The sequence below is a fragment of the Alosa alosa genome, chromosome 8 (assembly GCF_017589495.1).
Source record: "Alosa alosa isolate M-15738 ecotype Scorff River chromosome 8, AALO_Geno_1.1, whole genome shotgun sequence".
Classification (NCBI taxonomy): Eukaryota; Metazoa; Chordata; class Actinopteri; order Clupeiformes; family Clupeidae; genus Alosa; species Alosa alosa.
In genome coordinates, this window is record NC_063196.1 from 19,900,392 (window position 1) to 19,922,891 (window position 22,500).

Sequence of the window (22,500 nt, forward strand, 5' to 3'; positions counted from 1 at the left end):
AGGAGGCTCATCACGGAGTAGATTTAGCATCCCCTAAACCAAAGTAAGTGTAGATGGCGTAATACAGCTACACAATAAAACTATGGAGTAAGCCTACTCTGTAATGACCATTGTATTGTGACATGACCACTATTACCCCTTTCCTTTGGTTGTTGTATTTGCAACCAGTTATTATATAGCCAGAGATAACAGTCATTGATATATAATATACGTCATATAATAGGGAAATCATTGAAAACGGTTAAAACCACACGAACATGAAACATTTTGATATTGTCGTTAGTGGTACATAAAAGAGATTCGGGACAGTTTATTTGGGGGATATAAAGGGAGATTTGAGGCAATGACATTAAGATGAAGTGCCCGTAGGAGTCCAATTTGTCTACTCTCTCTATGCCTTTAAATGGCGTGTTTGGGACTAAGTAGTGGGCGGAACGGCGGAGCTCGTGAGTGAGAATCTGGTGATAGGCCATCAGTCGCGCGGAGCGAAGTGCGCTTGGAGATGTTCGGGAACGCACGCAGGCTTGCAGAAGCGCCGCTGAACAGCCCGCCTCGCTGGCTCTAACCTTCGCATCACCCCAGCATCACTCGCCAACTTGCATCTGGTGGATCTACAAACAATCTCTCTCGCTTTCGTCGTATGGATTTTAGAGGTCGGATTAACATTATTGTATCTTCCATGTCGTAAAATTGGTAGGCATGTTTTCTTTCAATTTTTGTGTTTAAAGATAATTTCAATTATGTGTGTGATTGCTACTGTTATTTCGATGAATGCAGTTTGGTCAAGTGTGTCGCAAGGTAGTCAAGGTTGGCACCACACTTCTGTGTGTTTACAGAAAGATGCTCATATTTTGGGTTTGCAAGGCAAAAAAGGTTGTTTTAATCCTTAGAGCTTAAAGCGAGCTTTATGATACTCCGTCCATCTTGCCAAACACGGCAAGCCTTGTTTCTTGTTTCCGATGTTGCTAAATATTTAATGTTAACAGAGATACGTAAAGAAGTTTTAATGTGGTGTTTCATGACAATAAATGCATACATTTTACCGGGGGAGTGAAGAACTCTTTCAAAAGCTGCCAGAAATGGGGACTTTCGCTTCGGGATCTGGAATCTCACAGTAATACATCATTGTAGAGGACATTCCGAGGATGCGTAGCGTACAGGACTTCTCTCCTCAGCCAGCGTGCGTGCGTGAGAGAGAGGTCTCGTTAAAAATTAATACAACGAACTGGCCATTAACCTAGTAAATTTGAGTGTTAATTATTTCGTTCATTTAAATACTAACGTCGAATATATAAATGTATGAGTACTGAGGATTTGCGTCCTGAATCTGTGATTCCACTGAGCTGCACATGGGTAAAGCTAAACTGTCTGTGAACACACGTCAGTGTTGTAGTTTTAGAATGTATATTTACATATAACTACATTAAATCAAATGTGCCAGGTTTTCATAAAATGTCTATATTTGACTTGACCTCAAATCTTTGTTTTGGCTCTGAAAATGTCGGTCTTTATATTTTAATATGCTGTGGGCTTATGGCTTAGAAGTCAACATTTAGGAGTAAAACAGACAGCCTCAGCCTCGTTGTAATTCTCTGATCAAATGCATGTCAAGCAATGCGTGGCATGATTTGATGTCAAATTCAACTGTCCTCTTCGATGAGGGAAAAAAATCCGCTCCCGGTGGAATTTGACTGAGCCCGAACACTGGTGAAGGAGCCAGCAGGGCTCAGGATGTGCTCTGGAGTGGGTGATATCTGCACATGATAAAAGCCGCTTTCAATAAATCAACCGTAATAATACCAGTGGAATAATTTAGACCAACCTATTTAAATTTCCCTCTGTTTGAATTTCAAATGGCCTACATTTTGTGAAGGAGCAATTTTTTTTTGCCTTTTTCGAGATATGCCTTGTTCTTAAAAAGACCCCCACTACTAATTACCAAAATAATAACAATCAACAATAGCATCACTAACAAATAAAATTAGGCTTACGTTTTCTTCACCAATCTAGCCACAACTGACCCCATTTTTTAATTCTCCAAATTCAACTCTCCCTGTGCCTTTGGAAGATGACCAGTTGTGTTAGCTCTGTGTGCTGTGCTGTGCTGCACTGTGTGTTAAGCCCATCAGGCTTAAGGCAGTGTTCTGCAAACATGGCCAGACCCACAGCTGGTGTGACAGACATGATGTAGAGGCTCTAGTCTCCACATACAGCTACTGCAGCAGCTATACCCTGCTCTGGGCCTCACTCTGCTGTTATTCCTTGGGCTAACAACAAGGCTGCTCACAAGGCGCACACCTTGGTGTGAATAATGGCCTCTCCAGTTTTATTTTCATCTGTGTTCACTCTGTATTGCATTCACTCAAGCATTCCTATCCATCAGTAAACCATTTTCAGGTTGTTGTTTTTGACAAAATAACAACTGTGGCCTTTCCTCACACTCCTTGAGGTATTGGAGATCAATGCAAAAAACAGAACTCTAAAGACAGAGAATACTCACATACTCATGACCTTCATCAAAGCTTAATGGGGAGAAGTTAAACATCTAAGGACCAAAAGATCAGTTAAAATAACTCACTGGTCTTGGGGCCTTTCTTTGCTTTTGAGTGTATAATTTAAAATATCTCCTCAAGACCTAATAAGGAGGATTTTATTAGGTGGAAATGTTGAGTGGTTTGGTCCTTTTCTTGTCTAGCTAATGCTTGATAGGAGGACCAGTGGCAGTGTGTCCGTTCCAGTCCAGTTGATTGGCTCCTTATTAGTTGTCACCCGATGCGGCCGTCTTATGCATGTAATAAATCCTACCCACCACCACACCCCACCCCACCCCACCCCTCTGTTGATTGCCAGTGGACTGATGCCGGTTGTCATTTGGAGCTGGAGATAGTATTGTGTTTCAGGACGTTGGTTTTATTGGATTCAGGGGTGGAGGCCCAGCAGGAACTCATGTCAGGGGGAGAGCGTGGCCTGCCTGCCTGCCTCGTACCTCAGCCAGCAGCTGGGGTCATTGCTGGCTCCTTTCAGCTCCATTCACCTTCTCTTTTTTTTCTGAAAGGGCCCCTCTAACCACAGAGAGACAAAATGAGAGTAACAGAGAGAGAAATTGAGAGAGAGAGAGAGAGAGAGAGAGAGAGAGAGAGAGAGAGATTGAGAGAGAGAGCAAAATAAAATAAAAACATGGGCAGGCTTGTTGTTGTCAGAAATGCACTCGATGCACTAGTGGCAGGGTATCAGTTACCTGAACCCAATACAACAGCTCCCCTGCCCAGGTGGTATTAAGTATTCAGGGCAGGTGGTTCAGGGGGCTATTGTGTTCCACCGTGTTGGAACTGGCCGTATTGGCTGTGCCATTGTCTGGGAGAACTCACTGGCAAACCAAACGCATAGGCAGGCGTGTGGGTGGAGGAGTATGCAAACGTGGTATAAGGTTTCCATCTGAATCATCAAGGCAGCCTTATAGTGATAGGCAAACATTGAAAGGAACACACTGGCATAAAATAAATATGAGATTGAATGCTAAATAGCTTCCAAGCTCATGATTTCATAATGCTCAGTTTATTGAAGTTATAATGGTATAGATTTATACATTTGCTATAGAATTTAATTTTTGTGTATCCAAGTCCGACATCTCCAGAGAACTATAAAATGGGATAATGTACATGGGATAATGTAGCAAAATGTAGCTGGTTAGAAGCGGTTCGATGGAATGGTTAGATCATTGATGCCCACAATGCCCACAAATATCCTTCTTATTTGCATGTTAGACCATTAAATGCAAAAGTGTTTTGGTTTAGCATTTACAAACAGTGGTGGTAGTAAGTAGTCCCTCGACAGTAGTTGTGCTAATAATATCAATGTGTGCTTTAATAGTGTTTCAACATAGATCAGCAATTCTCAGAGTGGACTTCCCAAGGCTTAAAATATTGTTCATTCAGCACTCAGTCTATATTTATTCATTTGTGCTTAATTTGCATGGTTATTGACGGCACATATTTCTCTATATCTAATAAAGTTTCACCCTTTTGTCCTTGTTGCAGTTGCATCCTCTGGAGGCTAAGGTGAATGCAATGGGGCAGTACTTCAGATCTAAATCCAACATGGAGGCTGTGCATTTTAACCCAGTGAGTCGCCTCAAAGGAATGTCATCTGACAAGCCACTCTAACGTCAAGCGAGCACCCCGAGACAAAGCCGTGCTCTCCTCAATCCCATTCACCCCAGAGGGAATACAACTCAATCCCTGCTCTTAGAGTCTGGATTTTATTGGGAGGAAATCTAGCCATGTGAATGGTCTTAACGTCTTTACAAGCTTCTGTTTTTCCACGCTGGAATTGATTTGAAGGATTCATCTTCCAATAGCCAATCACAGATGAGGGGAATACACTGAACGCACTTTACCTTACAGTCAAACCCCTTTTAATGTAAAGTGTTCCTTCGCACGTCGGGAGTTCATAGTTTCTGACAAGTTTTCTGACAAGTACAATGAATCCACTCTGCTTTCCTCACGGCGCGGTCCTGCTGCTCTGCGCTCTCGTGGGCCTGGAGCTGGACCTGGGCTCTGCACTGGAGTTCCCCGGCTCCGAGGGCCAGTGGGCGCGCTACCTGCGCTGGGACGCGAGTACGCGCAGTGACCTGAGCTTCCAGTTCAAGACGCGAGCGTCCGAGGGCCTCGTGCTCTACTTCGACGACGGCGGCTACTGCGACTTCCTGCTGCTGAACGTGGCCGACGGGCGGCTGCAGCTGCGCTTCAGCGTGGACTGCGCCGAGACCACCATCACCGCCGACAAGCTGGTCAACGACAGCCGCTGGCACTTCGCCACGCTCAGCCGCCACAACCTGCGCACGCTCCTGGCACTGGACGGCGAGAGTAAGGCCGACGAGGTGCGGCCCGAGCGGCAGTTCATGAAGATCGTCAGCGACCTGTACGTGGGCGGCGTGCCGCAGGACATCAGGCCTGCCGCGCTGACCGTGCCTGCCGTCAAGGAGATGACACCGTTCAAGGGGATTATTACGGACCTGAGCTATGGGAACCAGGTGCCCATGCGTCTGGGCAGCGCCAAGGTGCGGCTGGAGATGGAAGGCCTGTGCACAGAGAACCCATGTGAGAACGGAGGCAGCTGCACCATGGCCGACGGAGAACCCTACTGCGACTGCTCCAGAACCGGATATGCTGGTCGATACTGCAATGAACGTAAGTGGCCTCTGGGTTTCTTATCTGTTTACTTTGGTGTTGTTGTTTCTCATTGTAATCATCATCACTCAGACTCAGATTGTAATTTCAATGATATTCCATTTTATTTTTTCATTAAAACATTTTTCATTAAAACAGATTAAAAGGCCATTAATATGTAGTTAAATACTCTGAGGTATGCTGTTATTGTAACATATAGTGAACATGTTGTTTCAATGTGTCTGATGTTAACCACACATAGCTTTGCCTTTGCTCAGTGGTCATGTGGATTGAACAGGCAGTGCCTGTGAGTCTGTGACAGGTCCGTCTGCACTGCTCAGTCATGTTGGGATGCATGCTGGTAACATGCCCAGTGTGTAACCTCACAGTGTCAGATCACAGTGGATGTCTACTCTGATCTGCCTGCCAACAAAGGTGGCCGCCTTGGGACTCGGATGTGTCACTTTCTCGGACAAAAGTGATAAAAGATAAAAAAGACACCCTCTCATTTCTGACAGTAGGTTTTTTTTGGAGCTAAAAGGATGAAGATCCTTTATACACTGAGTGTATGGATGTATTTAAATGCACAGATGGTAAGCCATTCGTGCTTGTCTGGCATTATATCTTACGATTTCATAGCTGTGAGAAGACAATCCTACAGTATATACACATAAAGTTACAACTGCCAGTTTTGTTTTTCTCTACAAAAAAGAATTCAGCACCTGCACACGGTAAAGAATCCAGAAGGTACATGGTGAATTCAAATAATTAAGGTTTTACCTCTCTGCTTCTCTGCCAAGATGGCTTCTCCTATAAACATCTGATTAAAATGTAGACCTCACAGTGAAACACTGAGTATTTCCTCTCTAGCTGGGTGGGTTGATGGTGTGTCGAGACCTACTTTAAATTATTTCCTCTGCTGACTCATTGTGTATGTGTGGTATGACTCAATGATTAAAATTAAACTGCACACTGAACACTACCAAATTATATTTTTCAGGACTTTCTGGGGGCAACTGCCCAGGGTATTGTGTTCTTTTCAGAGTGAATTTGGACTGAAAGTACCAAGCGTATTTGGTGCATTTGTAGCATTGTTGTATTTTGTGGTTATTTTTAAAATGCAGGGCTGCATGATAGAAAGGGGAAAGGCCAAGGGGCCAATGGCATGGAGCTGTCTTTCCCCATCCTGAGCTGCTCCTGCATGTTCCATGCCCCTGTCTCTCTGTCATGCTTACTCACTCTTTGGGTCGGTGATGAGGAGATATGCTGGGTTGACAGGGACCAGTGGCTAGCATCTCCTCAGTGCGACTGTGTGCCTAAATGACCCAGCCGGATTGAGTGCCTCGTGACTCAAATCCGAAGCCGACTACCGGCACTGTGTCGTCTTAGTTGGAGGCACAGATAAGCAAAAGATGCCCTGGCATGATGGAAGTATATATAGACCACACTACCCACATGCCAGGGTCATGCAATGCCAATTAAAGGTGTGGCTCTAATCCTTTTCTATCAGAGTTGACATTTTACAGTGACAAGAGACAAGTAAACGTTATGCCGCCAGCTAGGCGGAGCCAAAATAGATGAGAGGTCCATTTTATGCAAATCCTCAGTGACGTGATGGCAACTGCCAAAATGAGTGAAGACAGCATGAAGTGCATTGCTTGATACTCATTTCGAAAAAAATATCCAAGATGGCGGAGCTAACTCATAGACGGCCGTATTTCTGCATAAAAGTAGTAAGAAATATGGATTAGTGCCCTTATTTTTTGAAGAAGTTAGTGACAAGTAGGCACTATTAGCAACTACCCTTGAAGCACAGCCTTGTTTACAAGCTAGTAACACCCATTCAGACCCCGTTTACACGAGCATGTGTATTTTTATAAACAAAGACATTTCCCTACGTTTGAGCCTTTCATTTAGACGCAAACGGAGAATTCGCCCCGTTAAACGGTTATCCAAAAAAAACTCTGGCCAAAGCCAAAACTTTGTTTATGCGTTGGGTTGTAAACTGTGGCAAACGGAGTTTTGGGCAGCCAACGTCACAGTATGCGACAGAAGTACACCAAATGTGTGACCAATGTTTACATTTACATGTTCTCACGTGCAACTTCACATTTTGGGGCTGAGGTGATCATGGATGCGCTCAGAATAGCCATCGCGTTTATGTTGGTGCAGACCCTTTTTGTCTGTTTGCATTTGCAAATTCAGCTCCTCTTTTATGAGGAGGAGCACAAAAGAATGTGTAGGCCTACTGTATCGACAACAACTTGCTTTACCGCTGCTATCCGAAGAAGAGAGTACACTTCCGTTTCCGGTGGCTCGGGCAACTTTTCAGGATTCTGATTGGTTAATGTGAGCTTGAGCTTATCGTTAGACTGCCACTGTGGTTTGGCTGGCTCATGACAGCATGTATGTACACGGGTTCGTGTAAACACATTTTTTTTAAAAAACGGTCTCATGTAAATGCAGTTTTATTTGCAAACGTAGATGGCCAGATATTTGTTTAGGAATACCCTGCTTCGTGTAAACGTAGTCTCAGGGACAAGTACCTGAAGTTGTTTCCCTCCTGTGTCGCCTGTGTGACTGTAGGGTTAGGCTCTTAGTTGAAGGACACAACCACAAGGGAGTAAGCATTCACAGAAAGTAGCTTAAAAGTCATTGTTACACTTGGGCTGTAGGCAGTGGTAGTAAGGGAGGCCTCCCTCTCCATCATTCCCATTGCTGGTTAAGACCTGGGCTGCTCCAGTGGATTAACTGACTGAGTGACTGCAGCTGATTGTTGATTGCGGCTGTGGAGGAGAACGAGCATACTGTAATTAGTGGGGATAATGAGAAGAGAAATGGCCAATTTGCCCATGAAACCAGGGGGACAAATAACAGCTCTAAATTCAGACTGACAGCCATCCTCCTCTCCTCCACAAGGCCTGAACGCCTGTAGTACGGACAGCCAGTGTGGCAGACGCAACAGCGTATGTTTCCCGCCTCTTGCCGTATGCTGCTGCTGGCTCATTATAAAAAGGTTTTTTTTTCAACACAATGCTAATTGGCACTCAGAGGAACAGCAAAAATGAGAAAGATATAATTAAAAAAAAACCCACATATACATAGTTAAATGGGTGTTTTCATAAGAAAGTGATGTGAGCAATCTGTCGGACCTGTGAAGGCTTGTGATGGAGACAGCCTGGCCATCTGAAGCAACAAGCCTTCGAAGGCCCTAGGAGCATACAGATGGTGCAGACGGCCTCTCTCCCTCCACAGTTCACAGAGTTAGCTTTGGTGTTAGCTTTTAGCTTCTGCTCCAATGTTAGCTTTTAGCATTTAGCTTCAGTGCTTCGCTTTAAAGGAGAATTCTGGTGTGATATTGACCTAAAGTGTGTTGAAACATGATACCGACTGTGAACCAGGGGCGTCACTAGAATTTATTCACTGGGGCACGTGCCTTAGTAAAAGTCTCCAGTGTCCCAGTAAAATTCTAGCGCTGCTCTCGCTGGAAACGGCATTCATGAGCGCATCTCCGTGCCTGCTTTAGTCATGACTCGAGCCTGTCACTTACCAGCCAATAAAAATAAAAAAGGAAAAAAAGAAAGGGGCCATAATAGCCAATCAGAAAATAGCACCTCTGTAGCTGGGTAAGATTGAACGCAACAACCAATGAAAATCATTCACATGATTCTTCAGAGTGTTTCGTTGTACAGTGGAAACCGCTGGAGCTCATCACATCACTTTGAGCGCAGAGTAAGTCGTCCCCTGTTTTAATGTTACAACAAATTCACAACTTGTTTGACAGAAAACATGACAAGTTGATCGCTGTTAGAGAATGTTGCCTACATAATTAGCATCTGTTTTTCAATGCTTAGCGTCATTGTAGCCTAAATTTAGCAACAGTTTACCAGCTTGTGCTCTCTCCCTCACACACACACTCAAACCATGCGTAGGCTGCATGCACACATGGGGAGAATTAATAATGATTTACGTATACTGTAGATATATAATGATATGATAATGACCTTGATTGGCCGGCCCAACGCTAACAGAAAAACACTGCCTCAAAAGACTGTTTTGAACACTTGAAAGTTTTCAATCGCGCAAGATATATTTGGATGGCAACCCATCTTTAATGTTGCATATCTCTAAATTTGATCCAAGGTGTTGATCTGAAAATACAAACTGAATCTTTTACAGTAGCCTAGCTCTATAATTTTGAACAATCTGTTTTAGAGCTTAATAATCCTGACCTGTGAAAACAGTTGTGTTGATGGGGACTGATATGTTGTCTATTTTCTTATATCTATTCAATCATGTCTGGTCTATTATTAGGCCTACCTCTTTTCAATCCATTATAAATAGATATTTTTTTTGTAAAGAAATAGGCCTACATCTATCCCTTATGTTATGCCAACATATTAAATTCACCTGCATATAGGCTACAGTAGCCTAGATAGAGGATTATTGACATCTGCTGTTGTCAGTGTGCAGGCTATCCCTTAAAGGCAGTTTAAAGGGATAACCAAAGTGCAGTTTCCTACCCAAAGCTATAAGTTGCTAGGTCGGCAATCGTCCAGAGAAGGCCGCTCAGACAATGACAGAAGTGTTCGTCATGTTATATTTTTTACAGTCTATGGTTATGAGTTGATGTGCCATCAAAATGTTTTTGGAGACGTAATGTTAAGGTCGAACTCTGTCACTTTAGCTGATGAGCTCTCACCCCTCGCTGCCGTTCGATGCTTTGCTGAATATTGTGTAGCCTACCTGTAGGTCGATCGTTGGCACCTTTATTTGCGACCGACATGTAATAGAGGGAGAGCAGTTTCACAGAAGAGAACTTCTGACGGCAAATTTGAGGAAAAGTTGGTAAACCACCCTTCTTACCTAATTTGAGGGTGCTGATTCTGAATATTTTGTTTACCAAGCTCAATTCTGAGTTCTAAGCCGCATAATCAGCATTTTAACATAAAATAGCGATACTTTTTGCTTATTTTTCCCTAAATTTGGTTGATTTCAAAAGTAATCACTAAAACCAAATAAAAGTGTTCTCTAAATACATGTTTGAGCATTAAAGAAGCCATACTATAGTTTATTAACATATTTAATGGCAACATTATTACAGTTAACATGTAATAAACTCGAAATTCTAATCAAAACGCAACCATATTTTTATTGCTAACATAGTGAGTCTCTCGTGGTGGATGCATTTCATTACAATAACAAATTGCACAGATAACCTTCAACTTAGAATACATCCTACAGTACATATGAACTTAGATAGCGGGAATAAGCCTAATGCAGAACTGCATCTACCGTCAGCAACAACTAACAAGTAAAAAACATTTTACTTCTAGTAACACTGGATTTGGTATGTGTGCTTGCCTCCATACTAGAGTGTTGTATTGATAATGTGCTCTTCTAATATGCCATTGAGCAGCATCACTTGTTGGTGGTAGAGCCTCCGATCCTCGACATCTAGAAAACAGAGTGGCTCTGGCATAGTGTTGTCACAAAAATGCCAAAATTATGACAAAATTATGATAAAATACCTGCCATAAATATCTTGATACTCGATACTGAAACAATATCCAAATCCTAAAATATCTGGAAAAGAAAGGACGCAGGCCTCCTCCAAGTGTATTGAGTCATTTGTGTTGAATTTGGTGCACTTTTGGTCAATTCTGGGTTTTAAACTTCTAAACTTCCTACATAATTATTATTTTAGTAGTCAGTAAAATAGTAGTTTGTGTGTGATTAAGTCATTTGTTGTTTGTTATAGCTCATTTATATTGTGTGATGTTTTGGCAATAAATTACCTTTAAATAGCCAAAGTAGGCTAGATCAAGGTCAGTGTTCAAATTACTGCATGGCTTGCATGCAAATCACTTAATGCTATGCAGAAGAGCCTAATCTTTAGGCCATCTGATGTAGGCTACCCTAGTCCCAGATAGGCCTACACCATTATTACATTACATTACATTACATTTGGCTGACACATTTTTAACCAAAGCGACTAACAACATGGTAACAGTTAAGTTAAGCAATTCTTTCAACAATTTTAGGACAATTTAAAAACGGTAGAGTACAGTAAGAATAAGTGAATCAGTGAGTGCTGTTTTTAAACAGTTCAGTGTCAATTCAAGACGGGTGGTAAGTGCTAGGATCAGCAAGACTTGTTGTAAGTGGTGCTATGAGAGGAGATGTTCTCTAAAGAGCTGGGTCTTCAGGAGTTTTTTGAAAATGGAGAGTGATGACCCTGCCCTTGTAGGAACTGGCAGTGTGTTCCACCAACGAGGAACAACAGATGAGAAAAGTTTGGATTGGCCTGAGCGTATCTGTTGCAATATCTGTGTGCATTCCTACATTAGGTCTATTTCTTTGATAGTCAACATCATTTGTTACCACATAACAAATACCAAATAACAATACAAAAGTTTCTTACAAACTCTCCTGCATACTTCTTAAATGTGCTGCAGTCAGATGGGTGTCCTAAAGACATAACTAGATCTTGAGATCTTGAGCATCTATTATCAGTGATGAATGAGCAGTTTTTGCAGTGATCACTACTGGACATTCCACATTGCTATAGACAGCACTTGACTGAGGATAGACTTATTTCCACTTCACAAATAGCTACAGTACAGGGACATTAATCAGTTAGCTGAGGATTTGTCCTAGGTCCACTTCCCTTTCAGCATCATATGCAGTAATGATGCACTGGAGAATGTTTTTTTATTTTGTTGCACTATAAAAGAAATCTTGTCTAAATTTTTTGATAATAATGCAATCTCCATAGCACTCTTCAGCAACCCTCAAACATGCACACTCTTCCATTTTTTTTGCATGGCTGGAATTTGAATGATAGGAAAGAGCACCAGTGAGATGTTTTAACTAGGCAAGTCGCCTTTACAGTAAAAAAAAATACAGTGTAAATCCTCTGTAAAGACTGACAACTGTTCATAATAGTTAGTGACAAAGTACTTTCTACAGAAAAATGAGCAGTCACCTACTATTCTACCAATTTATTATCAAGGAATCTATTTTGCTTCTAAACGTCAAACTGAATTTTAACTATTATTTCAATTTATATTTAATTTTAGCTTATTTTCATTTGCTACTTGAGGGTCATTGGGGGTAATTCCTGTCCTGTCCTACAACATATCTGATACATAAAGAGTATATTAATGCCTTATTTTTTGCAATTCCTATGATATCTGATGGCAAAACCAAAAAGTATGTGAATTATGCTAATTATGCTAATTAGCAAGCTTAAAACTCAAAATTGAACTTATTTGAATATTTGAATTCAGCACCCTCAAATTGAATGAAATAGCCCCTTTACCGACTTTTCCTCAAATTTGCCAACAGGATTTTTTCTGAACGTTTGTTAGCTATCTGCTCTCCCTCTATAAGTGCCTGCTTTGCAGGTCAGGCACTCAGCTTCACGTTGATATCGACCGAGACAAAAACATGGAAATTTACGTTTTAATTCGTCAGTGAACTTACACTAAACAAGGAAGTTTGCGCTATTGAGGTGACTGACTGACCAATTAAATGTTTGAGATTACAATCGACCAATGACGGTAGCTAAGGTCAGGCTCAACACCCTACACTTTCCACTCAATGCAAAGCGAACTGTAGGGGGAGGGCGTGACTAGTATGTGAATGAAAGACATAGATATATAGGCTATCCATGAATGAAACATGAATAAAAAAAAGAGAGAGCAATGCAAATTCGCTGTAAACACGTTTGAGGCTAAAATAAACAAAATCCCGGACGACTTTGAAATTCCGCCCGGACACATTTTTAGGTTTCAAAAAGAGGAAGTGTCCGGGCAAAAGAAGATTTATACAGACAGTACCTTCATGAAGTTTACCGTTCACCGCCATCTTGAATTTAGTCACGATAAGTCGAGCGACGTGTACGAATGAACAGGTATCATAAGGGACCAGATTCCAAAAATAATTCAGTGGAAATGCATGGATTCCAGTTGCTGCTACTGGGAGCAACCGGAATTCATGCATTTCCACAGAATTATTTTTGGAATCTGATCCCTTATCATACTTGTTTATTTCTAAGTGCAGGGGACAAGCCGAGATGAGCTATGAGACATACGTTCACACTCGGTATCATGTTTCAACACACTTTAGGTCAATATCACACCGGAATTCTCCTTTAACAGCTGGCCAGTGGTGGAACAAGTGTGATCCTGACACTGGCGTGGTGGATCTGCTGCAGGAGAAAGCAGCAGCTAGTGTTGTGGGGTTGAACTGGAGCATGGTCCCAGGTCACAAAGCTTCCTTAAACCCGTGGCGCAAGGCAGATTAAAAACAATAAGCGCTCACTCACGTAACAGCTGTTTAATCTGCCTTGCTCTACTGTGTGTGGAGATCAGGAAGTATCAGTGACAAGTGGAGCCATGATGAAAGCCTGCAATCAATCACCAATTGCTGTCAAAGCCCATCAGACAGGCTTGTTATTGAAGTATGCATGCTGTTTGATCAGATGCTAAGGAAAAGAGATTTAAAATGAACAGCATATAGTTATTATTAATAGTATGAAGGATGTGAGACACACTTCAATATATTTTTGGCCGATTTCTGTAATTGTCTGACTGATTTGACGTACATTTGGGTATGCTTCCATATTCATGACAAGTAATCAACCTGGAGTTGTTTTTTGGATTAATATCAAAATATTTGTAATTATTTACAACCATCCAGTGAAAATGACTCCCTGTCTCCATAATTAGTGTGGTTTATTGATTTTAGACCTTGGTAGTGAGCACTAGCCTACTCTCTGAAGCCATTCTGGTGGTAAGTCCACAGTTCAATGAACATTCTGAAAGATCACTTGGTAATTATGGTTGAAAATGCAGGTAATTAACGTAGGGGGCGAGCTAGCTGTTAAACAAATGTCAAAAAGGGTTCCCAGAAGCTTAGCTGTGGGATTAATAAATATGCACAAAAAAAAAAAAAACGAGTTACAATAATCTTACTATGAAAGTAGGTCGATGAAAAAAAAGAAGAAAAAATGACTGGACGGATACAGGCGAAGTGGGCATTTGTGTATCAGCCCCGAGCTGAAAACGATGTTTGGAATTTAGTCCTATGCTGGGAAATAGACGAGAGGATTAGACCAGGGCAACATGTCATGGGGGAGATACTATAGAGCTGCTTCATCTACCTGTCACGTGAAACACAAGCTTTATCTGCGTGTTAGAACACAGCACTTCGCTATCCTTCCCCCAAGCGGACTTACAGCTTTGCTTCTGGATGTGAGTAAGGAAGTTCACAACATAGTATCTCTGGTGAACAGCCGTGTCGTTACAGGTTGTCATGGCCCTTGTTCATCTCAACCAGGGATTTGTGTCTACTCAAAGACAATTGCCATATTGTTTGTTCAGTTAGCCGTTGTGAGCCACAGCTGTGGGAGATTTTTCCGTGGCCTCATTCTGTGCCCAACCAAATCTGGACTCCATCATCTCCTCTCTCTCACTTGTCTTGACAATATCCAGTGCTTTTTTCACTGATTTTGAGACGTGGTCGGGGGTGCTGGGAGACAAATGAAGTTAGCAGCAAGTCCTGTCTTATTTCATATCCATTTTGGCACAAGTAGGCCTGCTAGATGCACAGTGTGCCCTGGTCGCTGCAGAGACAGCGATCAAACCCGGAAGCTAATTAATCGTCAAATTAATATCTGATATCGCTCATTAAGAAGCACTTTGAACATCTTATGCCATCTGCATGGATTATTAAGATCCTTTTTTTGATTTTCCACGGCTACTTGTTGCTGCCCGGCGCTGATTAAAGAAATCAGTGTCCATCCAGGATAGCATGTTCCTTTTAAGATCTCTGATGATGTCTGCTCAGAGAAGCTTAACTCATCTCATGTGCCAGCAGATGCAAAACCCTTTGGATATGCAGTCTGCAGTCATTTAACCCAATGCCATCGGCATACAACAGAAGGATAGCGTTTTTCAGCTTTTTCATTTCGCTGTTGCATCTAAGAAGCTATTAAAACCCATTCAGATGTTGTAGCCTACTTCTAGCTTACTTCTAGCCTACTGGGTTGTTGCAGTCCAGTCCCATCTTGAGGCCATAAGAGGGACTTTGTGGAATCCCCCCCCCTGACATATGGTGACATGGTTTCCCCTGGGAGTCTTCAGTGTGCATTTAATGAGTCAGTGGTTAACCAGCTGTTAACAGTACTATTACCACACTGTGTGTGTGTGTGTGTGTGTATTCCTGTGTGATTCTTGGTGTATGTACTGTATGTGAGTGTGCTTACACATATTGTATACAGTATGTGTGAGCTCTGTGTCCTGTGTGTATGAGTGTGCGTCTACATATATCTCTGTGGGTCAGCAGCGAGAATAATTCTGGTAGGTTTTGGTAGGGTCCAGAGATCCACAAACCTCACAACCTCATAAATCCTGTGCCTCCATGGTGAGGAGCTGACCCTGCGGCCTGCTGGGATTTATGCCCTTTTTATTGGGTATGTGGGGCGCACTGTGGCACACCTGGCACGGAATATTCCAGAATGCCTGCAGTAATATTCATAATGTACTGGTGTTGTTTGATACCAATGTCAATCTGATTCCCTGAAATGATGGGACAGATGTATGTTGATTTTCCCCTTCTCTCCACAGGTTTTGTATTTTTTCATTTTAATTTTATTTCTATTTTTGAACAGGCATGCACAGGGACAATCTTTTGTCCCTTGCATGACAGACCACTTGATAGTAAGTTACTGTTTGCATGATAGCTCCCATGCAAACTAAAGCAGAGTGTCTCTAATGCTGCAAATCTCTCCTTTCTTTTTTTGCTATCTCCGTAGCTGTGGCAAATCGAAGCCCAGGTGAGTTCTGAGTTGTAAATAGGACACAGGAATAAAGTAGCAGCACGAGGGACAAGTGCAGACAAACCTATCTGTTTTAACCAGAACGGCATATATCAGCAGCTATTGAGACAATATTTGTATCAAAATTATATACTATGTATGTATTGTATACTATATAATGTAATATATACATTTGCCAATGCATTGATAGTGTAAACTGTATGTTAATGTTACAGCTAAAGTACAGTAAGTTACAGCTTTTGTAGAATGTTTATAGTAGAAGAACAGGGACTTCCTCTTTTAATTGCTGGACTTATCTTTAGCTGAAAGCTGTTCTGGACATTTTGGAAAGCTTTGACCAGAGTGTGGCTGCCATGTTCTTGCCTTTCTTGTGGCAAAGCATGAGAGCTTGCAATACTACAGTTGTATTGGTGCTGGTGTTTGCTCTGCTGAATTCCTTTATGCTTCTCTTTCTCTCTCTCTCTCTCTCTCCTACTCTTTTTCTTCATCCCTCCATTCTTCAAGGCTTCGCACACATGGTGAAGGCCCAGCAAGGTATGCTTTCTTCTCACGTTTTTTGACTTGTACTCTCGAGCTTGTCCATTGATCTACTGTGTTGGTTGTGTGTGCGGCTGTGCGCGTGCGCGTGTGTGTGTATGATCCTGCTGCATGTTTATCTGTTTTTGTTGTTGTCAAAAAAAAGTGTTATTGCCCAACCTAACACAGCATGCTGCGTGCTCCTGTGCTCCCCTCTAACCGCATCATTTCCTGTTTACAAGCATGGTTGAAACCATTCCAGGGTGACCTCTGCAAAACACAATAGACAGACAGAGAGCAATAGAGTGAAAGATAGAGCGTGCCACTTCGCCCCCACCCCTTCTTTTTCTCTCACTCTTTTTCTCTATCTTTACTTCCCGTTCCTCTCAAACGAAGGAGCGCGTTGTTAGCGTCTCTCTCTCCACTCGTGCGGCGTATTACTTAGATCACTTTCATGCTTGAGCTGCCGAAGCCCGGCACCTCATTAAATAATACATCTCGGAGCCCGTCCGACGTCCAACAGTGCCGCGTGGAAAACTCCGAGCATGACTCTTGCCGCGCCGAGTCACCCAAGTAATAGGAGCTCGTTAGCCGTCCACCAAGGGGACCTCGGTGCGTCTGGGCTCGCCTCGGTCCTGTCAGGTGAGGGGACCTGGACCGTGCGCCCCAGTCTGAGGTGCCGTGTTGCTGCATGAACTTCACAGTGCGCCTCTGTGTATGTGTGTGTGTGTTTTGTGTCTTGTTATCGCCTTGTTATCTCTTGTGACTAACACCACAACATTGTTAGTTGCCCTGTCTTTCTCTCCCTCCCTGTCTCTCTCTCTCTGTCAGTCTTAGTCTTCCTGCCTTTACCAATATACCTGTCTAACCCCCTGTATCTTTCTGTCTTTCCCTCTCTTGTCTCTTGTATGCACCAATGGTGGACCTCTCTCTCTCTGTCTACCCTTTCTGTTTGTCACCTGTGGATCCCCACCTCTTCCTGTCTGTAGGTAAAAACAAAGGTACAGCAGCATGCTTTCTTCACTTCCTCTCGTTCTTTATTGATTTGTTTTTGGTGCTCATGTCTAAGGGTTTTGTGAAGATGGGAAAATCAAGTGTGTGGTTCTATACTGTACATCAGTGGTTTGATTTAAGGACCACACAGAGGAAGAGAGTGTAAAAATAATTGACTGAGTGTATGTGAATATGCATTCGGGTTAATGTGAAGATGGTCCTGCTGAACGTTTAGCCACAAAAGAACCAGGTTTAATTGAGGGTGGAGTTTCACACATTAACCCCTCAGATGCTCTTATAGATATCCTTTTGTGTAAGTTGTGATACTGTGTACAAGTGATATTGGCCATAAGTGGTACGGATGCTGTTTCAGCTTTGGCCAATATGTTATGACATGTGCTTAAGAGAGGAGATGACGCACGCTGTACTTATTTGCGTCAGTTTCAAAAAGTTTCCACTAATTTTCCTAATTTTAAATTTTAATTTAAAATGTGACTGTATGGATGAATATATGGCATGAAGGTCTTCTCTCTCTCTCTCTCTCTCCCCCCCTCTTTTTCCATCTTTCTGATGCTTTATTTTACATCACTGAGAGAAAGAGAGAAAAAACATGAAGTTTGCAGGAGCGCTGAATTATTCAGTCAGCAGTGGGGGAACCAGAGTGAGTTGGCCTTGAGAGAGAAGTGGAGCGCACTATTAAAACAACTCATTCCTCTAGACTCCCAATCCTGCTCTATCCATGCAGTCATTTTTTTACTCCCGCAGACACTCTGTAATTGACTATATGACTCCACAGTGTGTGTGTGTGTGTGTGTGTGTGTGTGTGTGTGTGTGTGTCTCGTGTGCCTTTTTTGAAGGTGGATGCGAGAGTGTAAGACGTCATGCCATGATGCTGCCAGGACAAAAGAGAGGGAGAGAAAAACAGAAAGAGCGAGTGAAACAGAAAGAGAGAGTGAGAGAGAGAGAGATGTCAGACGTGGGAAGTCCTGAGGGCAGGCAGGCAGGCAGGCAGGCAGCTGTCTTGGGTCGGTGTGAACGTGGGGGCAGCAGAGAGGAAGGTGGAGAAGGAAGGATGGAGAGATGGAGAGAGAGGATGGAACAGTGAGAGAGAAAGAGAGATGGAAAAAAAGAGAGGGAGAGAAGGTAAGAGACAGGGTGAAGGAGAGAGGGAGGGTGGGTGGTAATGGTGCTCCGGGCGGCTGTGCTCTGCGTCACCACTGCCCAGGCCAGCCACACGTCTCTAATGGGCATAAGAAGCACCTTGGCACCCGATGCCCGTGTCCCTGCTCATGCCTCATGCCACCCTGCCCCCTCATGCCCTCCTTCTGCTACCCCCTCTGCTGCTTGGTGCACCCCCTCCACCCCGGGGAATCTGACAGGGCCAATGTGCTTATCTTATCTCTGGGTGATCCCTTCTCAACACTGCACACACACACACACACACACACACACACCACGCACACACACACACACAGACATACACACACACGCATATGCAGACACAGACAGACATACACAGACACACTCAAAGGCACACATAAACCCACACTCACAACAAACATATACACGCACAGACATACTCACACTCAGACACAGACATACACACACAGACAAACACACACGCACACACACACACACACGCACACACTCACTCGCACACCGCAGGGGGAAAGGTCAATGTAGCTGCGCCATGGTTATGAAATGCCTCATGTCCGACAGGCTTTGTAGGGTTTTTTTTGCTCTCCTTTTCTCCTCTCATTTCCCCCTCCCTCCATCTCTCTTTCTTCCCTCCCTCCCTCATATCCCTGAAAGATGATTGGACAAGGGTTATTCATGTTTCTGCCTCTCAACCCAATCCCCTGGCTTTGTCTGGGGCAGAGAACAGCCTGTATGTGTCTATGGGTGTGTGTGTTTGTGTGTGTGTGTGTTTGTGTATGTGTGTGTATGTGTGTTCTCCTCTGTTCCTACCCCTGTCGGGAGAGAGAGAGAGATTGAGAGAGATTGAGAGAGAGAGAGAGAGAGAGAGAGAGAGAGAGAGACGTGCCCTGACGTGTCCCTACTGAGCACACCCCTGGTCCTGCAGCAGAGGGGCCCCAGTGACCCCTGAGGTCTCAGCCTCTGACTGCACCACGGCGCTCGACAACAACGCAGCTGCCTGGGCAGGGCTGGCTCCCATCGGCCATCAGGTCACGGCCGACCGCGCCGAATCCCTCCGACAGACGGAGACAGCGAAAGTGGGAGGGAGGTCAGAGAGAGAGAGATAGAGGGAGAGAGAGAAAGGGAGGATATGAGACTAGAGAAAGAAAGAGTGCAGGAAAGAGATAATGAGAGAGACAAATGGATACTGAAAGACAGAGGCAGTCTAATAGGGTCAGAGAGGAGACATTCTTCTGCTCTTTAGGCAGAAGGATGCATTCTGCTTTCACACTTGTGCCCAGAATGTGTAGCACTTAAGTATAATTAAGCAATATAGCACGAGTGAGAGTGGGGTTGGTCATGGATATTCCCACGGGTGTTGTTCGGCCGTAGCCACGTTTGATATTCCAACTCATGGAACGTCTCTCGGCCAATCAGAAACAAATAAATAGTTCCATAGAACCCAATTGTTGTATAAGTATATATATATATACTCTTTTGATCTTGTGAGGGAAATTTGGTCTCTGTATTTATCCCAATCCGTGAATTAGTGAAACACACTCAGCACACAGTGAACACACAAGTGAGGTGAAGCAAACACTAATCCCGGCGCAGTGCCGTCAGCCGTTCCCACTGGTCGGGGATCGAACTGGCAACCCTCCGGTTACAGGTCCGGAGTGCTAACCAGTGGGCCACGGCTGCCTTAAGGACTATTCCATATAGACCCTTTCAACAATAAAAACAATGCTTGAACATTCTATTTGGTTCCCAATCTACTTCCTCTGCATTAAGATAACATATGGAATGTTAAAACGGAAGCCTTGTGGGGCCAACTATGATGCTGATAATGGAACTCTCTTGAAAGGGTCTATAAATGACAGATTCTGATGCCCCAGATTGTGTATGTAGAGCTGCAGCCATGCAGGAGGAGGAGAGTGGGATGTATTGATACCAGAGTGTGTTAGAGAATATGGGACTGTTTGAGATAGGGAGAGATTGTATGAGAGGAGGAGGGGGGATGGAGGGATGACGAAGGGATGGAGGGATAGAGAAGTGGTGAGGGTGAGGAGGGAATGGAGAGTGAGGAGAGGAGAGCGTTGATGGAGATGACAGGAAAGATCACTGTTGCTGTGGGGATGATTAGGATTCAGGGTCCGGGTCAGGGTGAGTTCAGCCATGCTGCAGAATCTCTAGCTGTATCATCTACTGCCATCCAACACCCCTGCTTCTTCACGCCTTGCCTTGCGCGCACGCCTTTGCACTTAGCATCGCACGACGACGCACACACACACACACATAACCTAACTATCATTCCTTAGATCAAGCTGTCTCCACTATCAAAAATGCTACACCATCTCTCTCTCTCTCTCTCTCTCTCTCTTGCTTCCTGTCTGATGTTCTTGACTGTCTGGCAGAGCACTCTATACATACAAGTGAGCCCCACCCGTACCCACACCCCTACCCCCCGGCAGGACCACATCATCATTTGAGGTCAGCCTCACTGTCTGCCTGCTCAGGGAGAAAATACCCTTTTATGAGAAAACCACTGAACACTTCCCCCTCTCCTCTCCTCTCCCCCCATCTTTCTCTCCATTCATCTGTCATCTCCATCTCCACCCCCCTCCCCCCACCAGATGCAGAACTTAATGGAGCCCTGAGTCCATCAGAGATCTCCGGGCCGCCAGGTCCCCTCTCTCTCTCGCCTGCATCTTAGTGATGTTCATCCCTTTTTCTTTTTTTCTTCCCCATTCCGTTGGCTTTTGACCTCAGAGTTCATTAGAGTGAACCACACCCCCCTCCTCCCTCCCTCTCTCTCTCTCTCTCTCTCTCTCTCTCTCTCCCTCCCTCCCTCCTTCTCCGTGGCGTGTGTGTATGCGTGCATCAGCTGTTGCGTAAGGGCCAGTGCATAGCTGCACATCTCTGTGTTTGGGGCTGAGGGGCTGTTGTGCTGTGATGATGACGGATACCGGTTTAAGCAGCAGTCTGCATCACCGTTGGCTTAGTGCCCTGCCTTACGACATCACAACATATTGTTTACAACCTTTAAAAATGTATGGGGTCACACTGTAATATTTAAAACACTATTTTCAAATGCCCTCCGTTTCTGGCAGTTTTTCTTAGCTGCTTGAGGCGCTAAATTAGAAAGCACTTGTACTTGTATTCTGGGTTGCTAATAAATATGTCATAAAATGGTACAAAATGCACATTTGTGTTATATAATGCACGGTATAATATTATATAGTAGAGTAGCGAAGTATAAAGAGGAAGTATATTATCTGTAGCTTACAGTACATCCCCTGCCCATACATAGTAATGGTGTTGTATCTGAATGATGTTGTGCTGTGTGGGGGTATGAGTCTGGTTATGGCTAGCATGAGCTAGCATTTTGATGTGCTGCGGCGCGGCATGGCTATAATTAGCGAGGCCCTTACAGAAGGTAGTTGGAGATGCTGCTCGGAGCCCCAGCTGTGTCTATTGGCCTGGGTTTGCACTGTGTGTGTTTCATCATGTCGGCGAACAGGCGCGCAGCACTTAGGCCACACTGTGCAATGTAAACAAACATCAGAGGACAGCCACTATCTCTCTCTCTCTCTCTCTCTCTCTCTCTCTCTCACTCTCTCTCTCTCTCTCTCCATGTTTCTCATGTTTTTCCCACAATTGTGTGGCTGTTCACAAGATGTCTGTACAGTGCAGGGATCATGCTGGTTATTGATTTCCTCTCCTCTCCTCGCCTGCTCTCTTCTCCACCGCTCTCTCTCCCTCTCTCCACCTGACTCTCTTCTGCTCCATCATTCTCATTTTCTCTTTCATTCTTTCCTTCTCTCCCTCCCTCCCTCCCTC

At 43.8% G+C, this 22,500-nt stretch overlaps 1 protein-coding gene across 1 annotated transcript in view; it reads left to right on the forward strand.

Annotated features, from left to right (window-relative positions):
* Positions 1–491: 491 nt before the first annotated feature.
* The window catches only part of LOC125298764 (neurexin-3b-like), a 243,341-nt gene continuing 221,332 nt past the window's right edge, over positions 492–22,500 (forward strand). The window contains 5 exon segments of the mRNA XM_048249611.1: positions 492–693; positions 4,038–5,189; positions 15,991–16,011; positions 16,519–16,548; positions 17,520–17,531. Of these exon segments, the coding sequence (XP_048105568.1) occupies positions 4,481–5,189; positions 15,991–16,011; positions 16,519–16,548; positions 17,520–17,531 (772 nt within the window). The 5' untranslated portion in view covers positions 492–693; positions 4,038–4,480.